Source organism: Danio rerio, chromosome 5, assembly GCF_049306965.1.
Source record: "Danio rerio strain Tuebingen ecotype United States chromosome 5, GRCz12tu, whole genome shotgun sequence".
Taxonomy (NCBI): domain Eukaryota; kingdom Metazoa; phylum Chordata; class Actinopteri; order Cypriniformes; family Danionidae; genus Danio; species Danio rerio.
The window spans coordinates 23303581-23320949 of record NC_133180.1 but is presented as its reverse complement, the minus strand read 5'-3'; the positions used below and the strand labels follow the sequence as shown (position 1 = coordinate 23320949).

General features: G+C 36.6%; 1 protein-coding gene across 1 annotated transcript; it reads left to right on the top strand.

Moving 5' to 3' along the window:
- Window positions 1–1144: 1144 nt before the first annotated feature.
- On the top strand, window positions 1145–17002 carry zgc:113208 (the record flags this gene model as incomplete). Its single annotated transcript, NM_001017892.1, is given in 6 exon segments — window positions 1145–1383; window positions 5749–5931; window positions 6021–6119; window positions 13085–13155; window positions 13770–13900; window positions 16260–17002. Coding segments are annotated over 6 exon segments (858 nt in total). The 3' UTR covers window positions 16495–17002.
- Between the last annotated feature and the right edge of the window lie 367 nt (window positions 17003–17369).

The window sequence follows — 17369 nt, the reverse complement described above, 5'->3', positions numbered from 1 at the left end:
TCTTTACAGCATCATATATCTGATGTACAACAACAGAAAATACCCAACAAGTTTAGCCCAAGCAACGCTGGAATAAGTTATCCACCAGCAAAGATGCAATAAAACTTACAGTATACCCAAAACTCAGCTCAGAAGTGGAACTCAAGTCCTCAGAAAAAAGTGAAGAGGTCAGAAAGGGCCAACATCAGAAATATTGCCAAGCTGCCAAGTGTGAGCGGCATCCACTGCCTACGCAGTAAAAATAGCCGAGTTTATTGAAGAAGTCTCTTGGCGTGAACATGATACATAAATGTCAATTTAAACAAAGAAGCAAGAGAAACCAGATAGACATATAGATAGATAGATAGATAGATAGATAGATAGATAGATAGATAGATAGATGGATGGATGGATGGATGGATGGATGGATGGATGGATGGATGGATGGATGGATGGATGGATGGATGGATGGATGGATGGATGGATGGATGGATAGATAGATAGATAGATAGATAGATAGATAGATAGATAGATAGATAGATAGATAGATAGATAGATAGATAGATAGATAGATAGATAGATAGATAGATAGATAGATAGATAGATGACAAGTATTGAAAATACAAAACAATCAATCTTATGACATTTATTTTTAAAACATATTATTTTAACCTACTGTTCTTAATCTTTTTTATTATTTTAAATTTGAAATAAATGTTATTAAATCAATAAAAACGTAGAATACATATATAATACTTTATAACATACTCAGAAACGTAGCTACATTTAGTAAATCCAGATAAACTGAGAAATTACAGTATGTAGCTCACTGTGTGGCTTAAAGAAATAGATTTCAGCATCTTCCCCTGAAAGATACAAAGAATTAAGAACGCTTTCATTAGGAAACAGGCGTTTTCACAAATAATTTAGGGGGTTTCTATGTTATGTTATGTTATGTTATGTTATGTTATGTTATGTTATGTTATGTTATGTTATGTTATGTTATGTTATGTTATGTTATGTTACGTTTTGTTAGTCATGCAGGCAAGCCCTCATTGGGCAAGCCTCTCACTCACCACGTGAGCATGCGCAGTTTAGCGTGTTGCGTAAACAAGGAATTGGCGGCGGTAGTCAAGGCAAAACTGTTTATGTAGTTTGATTGTGTGTTACGTGAAGTATTTTTCTAAGCAAAGGGCCATTGTGTCTGTACAACGCAGTTCTTGTTAAACCAGCCTGCTTCAGCGAACTTACAAAGTCATTCAACAATGAGCGACGAAGATGAGAGACACAGAAAGAAGATGAAAAGAAAAACCTGTACGGGTGATTCAAAGTCGCCCGCGATGAAGAAACAGAAAATAAAAGACAAAAGCGAGGAAAAGAGCCGCGCAGTTCAGAAACACGACGGTATCTATCTATCTATCTATCTATCTATCTATCTATCTATCTATCTATCTATCTATCTATCTATCTATCTATCTATCTATCTATCTATCTATCTATCTATCTATCTATCTATCTATCTATCTATCTATCTATCTATCTGTCTATCTCTCTGTCTGTCTGTCTGTCTGTCTGTCTGTCTGTCTGTCTATCTAGTGACTAGCAATCGTTTAGTGGTAAAAACGGCCATTTACTAACGTTACAGCAATTTAGTAGATGCTACAGCTTTTTAAAACTATTATGATAAATGTGGTTTTAGCCTATTATACTTAACGTTAGGTAAATATCCTACTGTAATAAAAACTGTAGAGAACTTAATTTTTTACTACCGTAACGTGTTGTATTGTTATATAATAACTTATACAACATTGTACAGAAAATTACCACATATAACGTTATATGTATATTACCACAGCAACTATAAACCCTCTTTTAGAAAGATTAGACACAATATATCTCACATACAATAAACGTCCTACTTTATTAGTGTTTAATTGGTACTTATTAAGAGTAGGTTAATTAACCCTAACCCTAAATGACTGATTTTGTACATAGCCTCTAAACCCCACAAGTTTAATGATGGCCACAGATGCACTTTTAATTTTACCAATCTGATGTCCGAAATCACATACTATCGTAATATGCTGTATGTAAGCTGAATAGTATGTCTGGATTCATAGCTTTAAAACAAACAAACAAGAAAAAGTAGGAAAAAGCACCCAGGTGACCTAATGGCAAGATTCTGAAGTGCTCAATGGACACTATTTACTATCCAACAAGGCCACAGGAGTCAATTTATAAATGGGAGTAAAACAACGTAACTAACATGGCTGGACCATGTGATAGTTATTACATTATGGATGTAGTATGTCCAAATTCTTTTCATATTACCCACATTCATACAATATAGAACACACTTTTCAAACAAGTGTTCAAATCCAAATGTAGTACCTACACGAGTAGTGCTCACTCACTCAAGTTCAATCATTCTCCAAACCTTGTAGAGTCGCAAGCATTTCAAGACAACTCAGGTAATTTAATTCTGACATGACCAAAATAAATTTTTACTTTGTGGGTTGTTTACTTTGTAATAAGTATGTGCCTTGAAATCAATTTACAAGATGTGATGTCTTTTCAGAACAAAAATGGGCATTTCACAATTTTTGGACTTGTTTCAAAAAGAAGGATGTTTTTAAATCATGCTGAACTAATTATGCCCTTTATCTGACCTTGGCCCTAAAACAATAGTTGCAGTGATGTTAGCCAATCGGCTGATATTGTGGAAAACAGTATAAAAAATGTTATGACATTGGCCACTAATCCAGAAACTTCCATTATGTTCTCTACAGATCTACACTTTGATTTAACCACTGATTGCATGCATGAGAAGCATGTATTATAACGTTGACAGGCTAATCAGCCAATCATAACGATGGACAATCATGACAATGTGAAGCACTTAATAGTTGGCCATTATTTAAGTAAAAGGAAAATGATCCAATCTGTACAATGGAGCCATTTGATTCCATCCACATGCCACAATTATAGTTAAATATGGAGAACGATTGGTGCCAAAAAACATAACATGTGAAATCTGACCATGTAAACATGTCAACAAGCTGAACAGCCAATGAAACTGCTCTATTTGGCATTATATTTGCATATGTAGTGCAATGATATGTTGGGATATATATATATATATATATATATATATATATATATATATATATATATATATATATATATATATATATATATATATATATATATATATCCAAACTTGACTTGATTCTGATTCTTTTTTTTTTTTTTGTCGGACGTAGCACAGTGCTCACTCAGAAGCTGGAAACTGGAAGCTGATTCCAGCAGCGGGGGGCGCAGTGGCTGAAGGCGGATTCACCCTGCTTTGACTGAACTCTTGGAGTTTCTTATTTACTTGATCCTAGAGATCTGAGTGATCTGTTAGTTTTGTATTCAGTGAGCATATCTGTAATATATTGAGGTCCTTTAGTAATTTATAGAAAAGTAATAATACTTTAAATTCATTCTCAATGTAACTGGGAGCCAGTGTAAAGATCTGAGGACAGGTGTGATGTGCTCTGGTTTTCTGGTTCTGGTCAGAATCCTGGCAGCAGCAAGTCTGGATGAGCTGCATCTGTCTGACTATCTTTTTAAGAAGGCCGGTGAGCATCCCATTACAGTAATCCATCCTGCTGGGGATAAAAGCATGAACAAGTTTCTATAAGTCCTCACTGGAAACAAAGTGTCTAATTCTTGCAATGTTTTTGAGATGCTAGTTTGCTGATTTACTTACTCCTTTGACATGATTACGGAAACTCATGTCTGACTCTTGAATAACACCAAGATTCTTGACCTTATTTTTTGCTGTTTGACCCTTAGAACCAAAGTACACATGCCTCTTGGTACCCCTTTAGAATCATCAGACATTTATGGCTGCGTTTACACTGCAAGGCTTAGTGCTAAAATCTGAATTCTTTCTCAGTTTTTGCATAGCTGTTCACATATCAGATTTGCAATGTAAACAGATCATGGTCCTAAACTGACCCGCAGTTAAAGACAACACAAAATGTCTTATTATGCACAAAATGCTTGTACTACAGTGTTTCCTCTAGGATTTTTTCTGATTTTTTCAACAGAATGATGACGCATGTCAATCTGATCTCATTTGACTCAAGTAATGACAGTGTAAACAGCCCAAACCCCATAGAATCTGATCTTTTCAGTTCAGATTTGTGATATTTTTATATGTAGTATTAAATCGGTTACAAATCTGATGTTTTGCAATGTGACTGCAGTGTGAACGGTTATGTTGGATTTCATGTGACTTTTACATAATCTTTAAGCGACATGCGTCATCATTCTGTCCTGCAAACATCATCTCCTCCTCAGCAGCAGTAGAATAGCACACATGGCAATTACTTTACCACAGAAAGTCGGTTGTTCATGTTGAAAAAATTTTTTGATGGCAAAACTAGTGCTTGTTAACGATTGGGGCACGGGTTGATCGCAAAGCCGTAGAGGAGTGTTGTGGATAGGGGATCCTTGCGCAAAGGATGAACTTTCTCTCCGAGAGAAAAAAAGGGCAAGTGCTCAAGCACCCAAAGCCCCCTTCTGCACATGCCTGTTGTTTATAACGAAGTAAAATGAAATAACTCTGCAAACAGAGATAAACTAACTCCACCTTTGATGTTTAGTCTGCGGCTGCTCAGCACCGCGATTTTCATAAATCACAATTGATCAGTGCTTTCTATCACAAGAAACTTATTTTAGGTTTTAAATGCCAAAATACACATTGGTAGTAGCAGAACAACTCTTTACAGTTCATAAAATACACCATGGTTGTCTGAAAAGGGCAATAATCATATTAACCATAATATGACAGCATGCTGACGTCAAACAGTATAAACACTGTGTGCATAAGTAAACATTTTGTGTTGTTTTTAACTGTACTTTTGCGCATGCGGGTCAGTTTAGGACCATGATCTGTTCACACTGCAAATCTGATGCTGGCCAAATTTATAACAGCAAGTGTGAACAGCTATGCAAAAAAAAACAAAAAACAGATTTGAGCTCTAAGCCTTGCAGTGTGACCGTAGCCTAAAGATTATGTAAAAGTTACATGAAACCGTTCATACTGCGATCGCATTGCAAAACATCAGATCTGTGTCTGATTTAATACTACATATGAAAATGGCACAAATCTGAACTAAAAAGATCAGATTCCATACGGTTTGGGCTGTTCACACTGTCCTTAGCAGAGTCACATGTGGGGGAAAAAATCAGATTCATAATAAAGTAACACTTTCAAAACGGCTGTGTTAAAATGATCTCATTGTGCATGTGGGGAATTTCAAGTAATTTAATTAAAGACTTTTGGCATTGTCCACCCTCTGTATCCACTGCACCATTTGCTTTGGGATTCAAATGTGAAAAGTGCAAGTTGACTGTTGACTGTTGGACAGTCTTTCTTACATTTATTGATCTCACACATATTTTAATTATTATTATTATTTTCTCATTCAAAACCTTGGTTAGTGGGAGATGTTTTAAATGCATGAAACAATGTAAAACATAACAATAAATAAACGTTATTCACATTAAACAATATAATCTTGTATGGGTATTATTGAATATTAAATATGCATTCTAGAAATCTTCTCACGAGGTTAACTGAACAAATTTTATTCTCATATATTACATATTTTACTCGAGGCATTTTTTAACTCTAGATTAAGGCTTTTTTGGGTCAGCAGCATTAGTTTTTTTTTAGGAGATTGTGTTTCTAATGCTTTTTACTTTGATCTTCAGCTATTGGTGGTAAAGCTGACTCTACAAAAACCAAAGTGAAGCTCTCTGGCAAAGACAAGGACAAAGGGAAAATAAGTAAATCTGCCCACTCAACAGAATGGACTGAGAATGATAAGAAAAGCAGCTCCGATGGTGGCAAAAAGCAAATAAAGAGAAATGAAAAAGGACAACTTCTTTTTAAAGGTGAAGTAATACACGTTTTTTAATTATTTCCTTCAATCGTTTATTCATTTAAGTAATATTGTAAATTTGTATATCTTCTGTTACTTCAGACCACCCGGAGTTCACACCTAACATGACTCCCAAAGAGGTTTTACAGGCTGGCAGTTTTGGGGGCACCTATTTCAGGCCGATCTACTCCAGTATCACAAGTATGTCTCAATGTTTACAGAAGTGTGCTATATTTTGTTACTTATTAATTCAATTTTGCCTAAATGTTAATAATACAAAACAGTGCCTATAAACATAAATATCATTATTCAATATACATAATATTTGATTCTACCACATCTAAGTCATCTAATATTTAACTGATTTCATAGGTATTCACCCACTTTAATAGTAAGTGGTTTTAAAATATCATTAATGGTTAATGAAGGCTACATTTACACAACAATGATATAGCTATAATTTGCAAAGTTTCATGTTTGCACAACATTTTAACTTTTTCTAAACAATCCATGCTACACATCCAAAAATGCTGTATTACTTATGCCAGGCCTGGATTTTGCACAGTCATCTTGTTAGTAAACAATAGAGAAGTGATAATGGGCAGTTGGTCACTTGGTGTGGAGCTGTGTGTGTAAGAAGCATCTCCATTGTTGGCTATAATGTGAAGTAAATCCACACTTTGCGGATGAAGCATTGGCAAACACTTGAACAACAACACTATGGCCCCGTTTACACTAGTGCGTTTTAGTTTGAAAACGCATAAGTTTTGCTACGGTTACGCCATCCGTCCACACTACGCCGGAGTTCTCGAGCGCTGAAAATGGAGCTTTTTGAAAACGCTGGAGAGGCCGTTTTCATTCTAAAACGCTGCTGCTCCGTCTCAGTGTGGATGGGGAAAGACGGAGACATCTGAAAACGGAGGCGGGGCTGCAAACGTTCGCCTAGCCGCGTTTCCACTATCGCGCCTAAAGCGAGCGAGCCAGGGCGAGCCAAGGCCAGTGGGGTTTCCACTGTCACTTCCGGGGACTGATCGGGCCAAAGCGGGGCTTTCTTGGGGCCAGCGGCCGGCCTTTTTCGGCCCGCCGAATACCTTGGGCCAAGGAGGGCCAGCTGGGGCTTCAGGGCGGAGTGAAAGGAGAGGCGGGCAGTTTTCTGATCGCACATGAGTATATGCGCCAAACAAATAAAGAAATAAGGGAAAGAAAACATCTAGCCCTATAGTGGGGTCTTTTTGCGTATGATCACCCTTATGTTTCGCTTTTAAATGTAAGGCTGCTGCATAAAATAATAAAGTAGTTTTAATTTATAGTGACGTTCTTTGCTGCGTCCTCCTTTATGTTTCAGTACGCATAATAATCTTTACACCATATTAAAAACACAGCAGACAGTAAAGGTTTTCGAGAGTTTTTGTCAAGTTTAAAAGGTGTGTTTGTGCGCGTTTAGATGCCTGTATGTGTGTGTGAGACCGGGCTAAAGCGCTCCTTCACAGCTCCGTTATGCCGCGAGCGGCTTTTTTCTTTATTTATTTTGGAGATAATACACAATAAAAATAAAACAGAAGGACATAAAACTTAACAAAATGCGTGCCCACTTTCGTAGACTTTAAACAATATAGTTTCATATCCTGATAAAATAGCCTAAGCTTTAATGAAATATAATTTAAAGAATTACAAATATCGGATAAATATAAAATCACATTAAATAAATAAACCAATATAAAATAAACAAAAGCTAGCTATATGTAGGTAGCCTATATACAACACATAAATCGAACCGTTTTAAAGCCACACATATAGCCTATAACTTTCATTTTACAAAGACCTGTCTGAAAAAAAAAGGTTTTCGATATTTTATAAAAACAATTAACACCGGAGAAGGTTTGAAATATTATTTATAAAGTATTTGGATACGATGATATTAATCAAATCGCGCAAACAAAGCATTATTTGGGTGAGTGAAAGCAGAATCTCCTATACCTTTTTTTTCTGTCACCCAGTCCTGCGCAGCGCTTGCTGCTTTAAACGCATATGGGGGAAAGTCCAAACACAAAATGGGTTCTATATAGGCCTACTCAAACAACTGTTTATGTTTTTATATGACGTGGTTAAATTTATAAATGAAACTTTAAATGAAGAGCTTTAGTGAATAGCTGCCGAGCGCAAAAATATGGCTATATTTTATAAGGCTACTCGCTCTTATGCTGAAACACTTAACACGACTTCTATCAAAACGAGGATGTTATAAAATACATGCAATATCGAGTTATAAAGGAGAATTTCTGTGGATTTATATTATGGATGTGTGCGCTCTCTGTGATGGGTCCCTGCGTTCGGCGAGAGCAGTCGATGAACAATGCCAGTCGCTCGGCGAGTAAACAAATGTAATGAATGGAAATACACAGGTCTGTGCGTATAGACATTTCATGTACTGCTGTACAGTAACGTGTCATTTGTTTGTTTCGGTTGTCTTCATTTTAATGGTTTCGTTTCGTGATGATTATATGGTGTGCTTTATCTGAAGTGGGCGGGTTGTGTGACGTTTGATTCGGGGACGTTCTGTGGGCGGTGTTTGCGTGACGCGCTGTGAGCTATTAGCCCGTCAGTGGAAACGCGACATGATTTCAGCCTCATTTCTCAACCTCCCGGGCTATTGGCCCGGCCCGGCCCGATTAAAGCCCTGGCTCGCACTGGCCCGATAGTGGAAATGCGGCTATTGGGGCTTTTCCTCAATATTAAGTAGCCCACACACAGTTCAGTCTCGCATCCTCTTCTTGTAAGTTAAGACTTCGCAAGTTTGATCAAGGCTGCAGTCTCCCCCTTCTCAGTTTGATATGGAAAACATACCGAGGACACGGGTAAATCTTCAAAGGGAACAGTGTACTTTATAACTTCATTCACATCACCTTGGCTACGTTGTTTCACTTTCTCAACAATAAAATGAAAACATGATATAAGGAACTGCCTATTTTCATTTTAATATTAGCAACTTAACAGACAGCAGAAATGTTGAGGCGCCGTGCTGCATATATGAGCGTCATCTTCACTGTGTGGATATTTATAACTAAACGGAGCCGATAACAATTGCCTCCTTTCAATTTCAGTGAAAATACGAAACGCACCCTCTCTTTTGCTGGATATCAGTTTTAATAATCGATAATTATAAAAGTATAACATACAATAAGTTTATACATTGTAGGAAATAAAGGTAAGCGATCAGTCAATGTACCTGTATTAATCATTAACTTATCTTTGCGCTTAACCAAAACATGTTACCCGTGAACAAGTAACTTAATAGATTCCAATGACCAAAGTCAGGGAATTGGCCTATGTCGTTAGATAAAGACAACAACAAAAATGAAATATCACATTCAGCAAATATGGTGAGATTAGACCCAGCGGGAGATGCGTGATGAGCAGTCCGACAAGCAGAGCTCTCATCTGGGTAGAAATGCTGGAGCGCTTGCCCGAGAGTGTGTGTGTGGTCACGTGATGTGCGTTTTCAGCGTTTTGGTGTGGACGGAGAGCTGTTCAGAAAGCTGGGTAAAACGCGAGTGTGGACGCGGATCGTTTTCAATCTAAAACGCCGTTTTAAAACTAAAACGCACTAGTGTAAACGGGGCCTAAAACACACTCCACCATTGCTGTGTGTTTGTTTGCACTTGTCTTTAATCCACACCTCCTAAAAATGTGTACTATGCACAAGCTTGTCATCACCACTTTTAAAAACTCTAGTTTTCGAGTGTTTACATGAACATAGCATCAACGGCTTTTCAAAAACTTCCACTTTGAAACCCCCGAAAACATCATTATTGTGTAAATGAAGAGGTAAACTGCAAGCAAGTTTCCTGTATTTGCAATTCTCATCATGTAGGATCAGTTTGTGGTGAATCAATAATGTTAAAAACAGTTAGGTGGATAAACTCTCTACATGTTATCTTCTTCATTGGCTGAGATTGTAGCGGCTCTGCTTCCAATAAATGACCAGGCACGTCACTAGTCATTTTTCTGTGAGACTGGTCATGAGAAAGCTACTGTTGAAAATGTCATATGACATCTCACCAACATTTACCAAATGGCTTATGTGAACTGGTGGTCTGACGAGACCACGATTGATTTTTGTTTTTGGCAATCAGATTTTTGTATCTAGAAAAAAAATAAGTGCTGCAAACTACACAATCTGTAGAAATTAAATGTTACTTTCACAAACTAATGGATTAAAAACTCACAATGTTAATGTACCCGAGTGACAAAGTCAGCCACTATCTCAGGCAAGCAATTATGTGTTAACTTAAAAAATCCACTTATTATCTCTCAGCAACCTGACTAAGCCTGAGCAGGTTTGCACTGCAGCAGTAAATTGGAAAAAAAAGTCTAGTGGCCCAGATGTGCAAAGCTGATAGAGTCCTAAAAGACTGTAATTGCTTCCAAATGTACTTGCGCAAAGTTCTGCCTAGAATTGGACTCAATACTAAAAAATTTATCAGTTACAAATGTAATACATTTGCATTAATATATCTTTTTCCTATAGTTATATTTGATATATATAACTGATAACTCTGGAAGCTGATATATATGCAAATGAATACAAATCTTGATAAACCAAACACAAACAAATAAAATTTATTTAAATAAATAATTTGAAAATATTGGGAACAACTCACCCAAAACAATTACAGAAGCAGCTGCAAGGCTCTGCTATGTGTAGGTACTCATTGGACAACCCCTTTTATTTTAAAAGGTCACCTATGATGAAAATCATCTTTTAGAAGCTGATTAAACAGAACTGTGTCTAGGTTTAGTGTGTCCACAGTAGGGTTGTAACAATATACCGGTATGACGGTCTACCACGATTTGAACGTGCACGATTATCATACCATGAACAATTGCATATCAACGGTTTTAACCCTTAAAGACCGAGACAGCCGTCCGCGGCTAAAAATAAGTATTGCTCTTAAATGTTTAATAACTTTTGATCCGCTGATCCGATTCATACAATTCAAAGATTCTCAGCTTTCCAGTGCTGTGTCACATAATATTCGCGGACTTTCAGAGGCTCCGGAATCAGTGCGGTTACATCATCAAAATTTGACAACGCTGATTTGACAAAGAAACGCTCGTCACTGTGTCTCCGGACAAACCAGACATCATACATTAATGCATTGTCCCTCCTCCATGCCCATATTGGTTCAAACTCACTATATCACAACCAATAAGCATAGGTTTCGCTTTTGTTTGTGGACCAACAACGAGCGTTTTGAACAACACGGAATGAGAGATAGGCTGTACATTCATGCGCGGCTAAATAAAACGCAAAAAAAAAAGTTTTGCATAAAATAATTCTCATACTAAGTACTTTTGCATGCACAGCAGCACAGAAACATGACAAAACAGTGACACAGCAAAGACGAACTGCTGCTCTTGCTGTTTTCAAAAGACGCAAATGAAGGTGCAGCTGTTTGTCTGCATTGCAGACAACCATATCCAAATCCATATCCACAGACAACCATATCCAAGCTGGCACATAAAACCTAAGGATGTTCCATATTGAATCTAGTTTCGTTATTTAACTATTTATTGTATAGTAAATATTTATATCTATTTTTTTCCTGAAGATTTGCACCATGTTTATTTGGACTTTATTTGGACTTTGACACATTATTATTTTCTTATTTTTTTATTTGTTCATTGTAAGTGGTGTTGTTTATAGTAACTAAAAATATATTATTTGGAAAAAGTCAAATTTGCTTCACTGTTCTGTTATTTTGTAACATTTGTAACATACCGTATACCGCAAAACCGTCAAACCGTGGTATTGTTTTAGACGATTATCATACCGTAAAAAATTCATATCGTTACAACCCTAGTCCACAGTCATAATGGGGTGATAAAAAGGCAATGAGTTTCTTTTTTTTTATTTCCTGATGCTAAAATAGGTCCAAATCCCTCTTGTTTTGAGGCCCACTGCAATGTGACATAGGAGTGCGGTTTCTCCGCCCACCGAATTGATTGACAGCAGTATTATTATGTCTCTGTAGTAATGCGTATAATCATATCAACAAGACAAGTGCATGTTTGTAATGAGTTACAGCAATTTTACTGTCTTTACTTGCGCATGTCAGTACAATTATCAAAGAAGAGGCTTTAATCCCGGTTTGTGGGTGTTAAATCAGGTTTATTTTGGACACTAATATAACGGATATCCATACAGCAGTGGATATTAACGTGTAATGAAACTGCAAGGAAAACCTGGATCTTTCTTTTCAGAAAATCATTTACAAATTGCTATTCTGGTGGAAATGATCCATGACTTTTCATCTGATATTTTAATGTATTTTTTGGCTGATAACGAGAATGTTAAAAATAACCTTTTTATTTGTCAATACAGTTATATCATACATCACTATTAATAGATGCTGGAAGTGAGCCTTAGAATTAAAGAATTTACTTTGTGTTTATAGTTATTTCAGTTATAAAATATTTTGTACATGTACAGTTGAAGTCAGAATTATTAGCCCCCCTGTTTATTTTTCCCTTATTTCTGTTTAACGGAGATTTGTTTTAACACATTTCTTAACATACTAGTTTTAATAGCTCATTTCTAATAACTGATTTATTTTGTCCTTGCCATGATGGTATATTACCAGATAATATTATAATAGATATTTTAAGAACACACTTCTTTACAGCCTAAAATGACATTTAAAGGCTTAACTAGGTTAATTAGGTTAACTAGGCAGGTTAGGGCAATTAGGCAATTCATTGTATAATGAAGGTTTGTTCTGTAGACTATCGGAAAAAATATATAGCTTCAAGGGGCCAATAATTTTGACCTTATTATTACTTTTAAAAAATTTAAAACTGCTTTTATTCTTGTTAAAATAAAACAAATAAGACTTTATTAAGAAAAAAAATATTTTATTGGAAATACTGTGAATATTTTCTTGCTCTGTTAAACATAATGTGGGGAATATTTAAAAGAAAAAACTAAATTCAAATGGGGCTAATAATTCTGACTTGAATTGATCAGAGCTGAGCAACACAAGACAAGCCTTCTCTTTATTTTATTTTTTTTATACATTTCTGAGAATGAAGCTTCTCTGTATGTCCTTTGGGAGTCCGCGAGGTTGGTTATGTACTCAAATATTCAAAGTATTTTTTTTCAACAGAGAAACATTATAAAGATGTTTGGAAGGAGCTTCCCGAAGACTGGCTGGATGGACTAAAAATCCCTGAGCAGGTGTTTTTCATTTTCATTGCATTTTAATAGTAAGCGATTATGTCAGAATTTACATTTTTATAATGAATGCCTGTAGGAGATGAAAAACCTGAATGTTCTTTTAATGTGTGAAGTCGAGCTGTGTGTTTATTCAGTTGCCTCACTTTGCTTTATCTTCAATCTGGATCACAGTAGAGCTCTTTCAGCTCAGTTCATGAACTGTCGTGTTTTAGTTTTTATTGTCATTATTATCGTGTTTACTGATCTACTGTTATTTTTATGTGGCCTTAGCCTTATGTTGTTTTATGCAGTATTTCATGTCAGCAGATTAACTGGTTCTTTTAGTGCTTTTATTCCTCCAGCCTGACACTCAGGGCTATCAGCATGTGACGGACCTCTCACGCAAAAGGGAAACCATGAAATTTTATTTAGCCACAAGTCCTCATTCGCACTTGATAAATATGAATGAATAGTTGATATCAGCTAGATCGCCACGTACTGCGGTTAACAGCAGATTACCACAAGCCAGAACACATCATTCACACACAAACAGCAGATTCAGCTCTAAGCATGCAGTACAATTGTGCCTTTTACACTGTTTAGATTGAGAGTGTTGTTGTTTGGCTTTATTTAAGGTGGCTTCATCCACATACCGGGAAAAAGTGAACACCTATAAAGTCAAATGTGGCGGCAGTCTGGAGATGTGGGAAAGCAGTGGCTGGATTGTGCCTCAGGATCCATACGGCTGGTTCCAGTGGTACTGCAGGTAAGAGCCACTGCAAAGCACTTCACAATAAAGGCTTGGGGTTTAAAACATATATTAGATAAAATCTAAATCAATAGCACTAAATTAGTGAGAAAACTATATATTTATATTTATACAACAGTTCTGTCTGGATCTCAAATCTGATAGCCGTGATATATTTAAGTAATATCAGCATCTGTACAGCCTCTTTACCCTATGTGTATTACTCCGCCCACATACAGCCAGCAACAAGCAGTTTGACAAATAATACTGCTGTTACACAACAAAATATACTTTTGAGGTGTTTTAGTCAATAATGTAGCTGTTTAGAGTGCAACTATGCAGTTTATTTGCAAGAATAGTGCTTTTTAAAAAATATATATCAAAAGATGGCGACAGAACCGCATAACAAGCCCTTACGATTAGAAGATAAAACAGTCTGATTTGTAACTATAGCTGATCAAATCAATATTAAACTGGTAAGCACACCTGCCAACTCTTCCGTTTTTCATGGGAGTATCCCGTATTTCAGACCAGTCTCCCACAAACATCCTGTTTTTATTTCTTTTTAAAAAAAAACTCCCATAATTTTACCCACCCTTTTCTTTGGTACAGTATGGAAACTAAACACCTCTGGGTTTCCAACTTTAGTACAGTGCCCGATCGAAGCGGCCGCCCAAAACCGCTGCATCCTGTTCTCAACCTCACCCCCCAACACCCTGGTCTCCTGGGTTTTCAGAGACATGTTGGCAGGTTAGATGATCTCTCTTTTTGTATGTTGTAGTGCTGTATTTATACAGATTTGCTCGCATATCAGGAATGTGTGTTGTGTTGGCAGATTGAAATACGCAAAATCTGCATGTGTTTAGCGTTTTTTCTTATCGCAAACACAACAGCAGTCTGGTAACGTCAGTGGATTCGTTATTATTTGCAGGGTTAATTATTTTGAAATCCCAATTGCAACAGAGAAGTACTGTAGACGGTAACACTGTAAGAAGATATCTCTGTGGATGTATGGCATTTCATGTCACATTCAGCCTTACAATCTTAAAGTGTGTGCAAAAATCAGCAGTTTTGTCATCACTTTAGACAGGGTCGTTTAAGCACTGGCCTTAAAGTGACGTTGGTGAATTAGTAACGGCTTTTGCTGTTTTGACATCAGCTGCAGATGTGAATGAATGGCGGAAGAAAGAAGTTCCTTAAAAAAAGGGTTTTTAGACTCTCTGTGTTTGATTTTCTTATTTATATACAGGATTGTGATGTTAAACTTTTGTATAAACGCAATATCACACTCGTAGCAGTGCGATATGGTTGTATATAAGCACTGGTTTGAGGCATGCCTTGGCACGAGGCAGTAGGTCGAGCGTCCCACCAGTGCTGATATACAGCCATATCGCACTACTACTCATGTGATATTGCTCATTTCACATGGTTTCCGCTACATTCATTTTGCCACGGCTACATTACAGCTTCTCATTCAAAACAATTAATTTTTTTAATAGCGGGTAATAATTGCTCCAAAACGTATTAAAAGTTAAGTGAATTATAACAGCGCAAACTTTTCTGTAACTGTAGTAGTGCTGTGCGTCATTTGTTTAACCCTTTAGGGTTACGTGCTGACTGACAGGTGCTTGATGCGTAAGGCCAACAAACACGACGTATTTACACGTTTACACTTTTACACGTTACACGTTTACACTTACACGTTTCACTTTACTTTAGGACGCATTAATATCGCACTGTAGGTCTATTAGAGACATTCATAAATATTTTTAGCAAATCTAATAAATCCTGGAGACATACTCGTTAAATAAATATATATATATTTGAGAGCGCACAAGAAGATCTGCGCACTCAAGTTCTGCTAAATTTCATTTTGGATGAAAATACTCAGTTATATTGGCGTTTTTGCAGCTGCTGCTATTAAAAACAACTATTTTCTCGAATCAGTATGAATGTAATTTAGATGTTCATCTGCCATGCCGTCACGTCATTTATCACAAACCCTTTCCTGTGGCATCATGGAATGGCAAAGTGTCCATAGCTTGTGCAATTCAGAATCTTGCCAGTAGCAGAAAGTCATCTGGGTATTTTTCCCACAAGTACCAGGATTTCTGAAATGTTAGACCTTTTTAAAAGGTACACTTTTAAAGTTTTAAGTAGGGATGTTGTGATTGATGTACTGTATATCGCATACTGTTTTTCATCTACGATAGATTAATGTAGTAAATAGTAGAAAAGTATGCAGTTTTGAATGCTTTCAGCCTCTTTACTTGAGCAGTTCCCCTTATACCTGCTCAGAATGACATATCAAAATATTCAATCTCAGGTCAAACTTTTATGTTTACCTTCATTCATTCATGTTTTGGCTTCGGTGCAGGTTTTACCAGGGCAGGCGGACAGAGGACGATGCTCGTCAAATCAGTCGCTGGTCCAAATGTGCAGGAGTCAAAGGCCGGTGGCGGAACAACCTCATCACGAAAGTGGTCCGGTCCGGTTGTGCTTACGACAACGTTACTGTTTCCCCAGTGGTCAGACAGACTCTACAGCACTGGGGGTACAAACTCACGCCGGAGGACTACAAGCAAGGAGCAAAGAGAGTCAAGCCCAAATAAACAGGTCTTATTTGTTTGAGTACAATGTGGAATTGGGGGATTTGAGCTGTTATTAGTGCATGACGTGTCTATTTTAATAATTGATGTTTTGTCTGACTGGGAGACTTGACTACTACTGCTGTGTTTGGTTCCCATTGGACATGTTTTGGGAAACTGAAAGGTCACTTCAATAATTCATAAATATCTTATTTTTAAATTGGGATCTCAGGCAGAAGCAGATGCAGACACTCCTTATTTTGTTCCTATTACTGATTTGCATAGCTGAACACCACATGTGCCTTGGAGCAATATAGCGAACTGATCTGTGATCGGATGTGGTCATCGTCACACTGATTTTATGACAGTAATTTGTTCTGCTGTGTTTATTTTTAATACATGGTGAAGATGCTTACATATTTGCATAATAAGATGCCTCCTGACATGTCTCTGACAGTGTGTGTGGGGGTGTATATACACACACACATCTGTAATATTTTAATGCAGTTTATTAAAGGGATTATTTTGTATCTTGTTCTTTTTCTTTATTTCTATTTACCCATAATAACACGTTCCTTTCTTTAATTATGTTATAGCATAATATCAGGGTGTTCGCAGGGTCTTAAAGTGTCTTAAATCTTAAAATCAAAGTTTTAGGCATTAAAAGGTCTTAAATTTATTAAAATATTGTGTTGTAGGTCTTAAATCTTTTTTTTGAACAGGTCTTAATTTTCCTTTGTTTATGTATTGCTACACCATCTGGCCATTGAAAACCATACAATCACCAACAATCTTTCTCAATAAATCCTGAATCTTTTTATGTAAAAAGGTCATTTTTAACTCTATTTACCAGAATGGTTTAATTATTTTCCTTACTATAACATTTTTGTAAAAGTGCT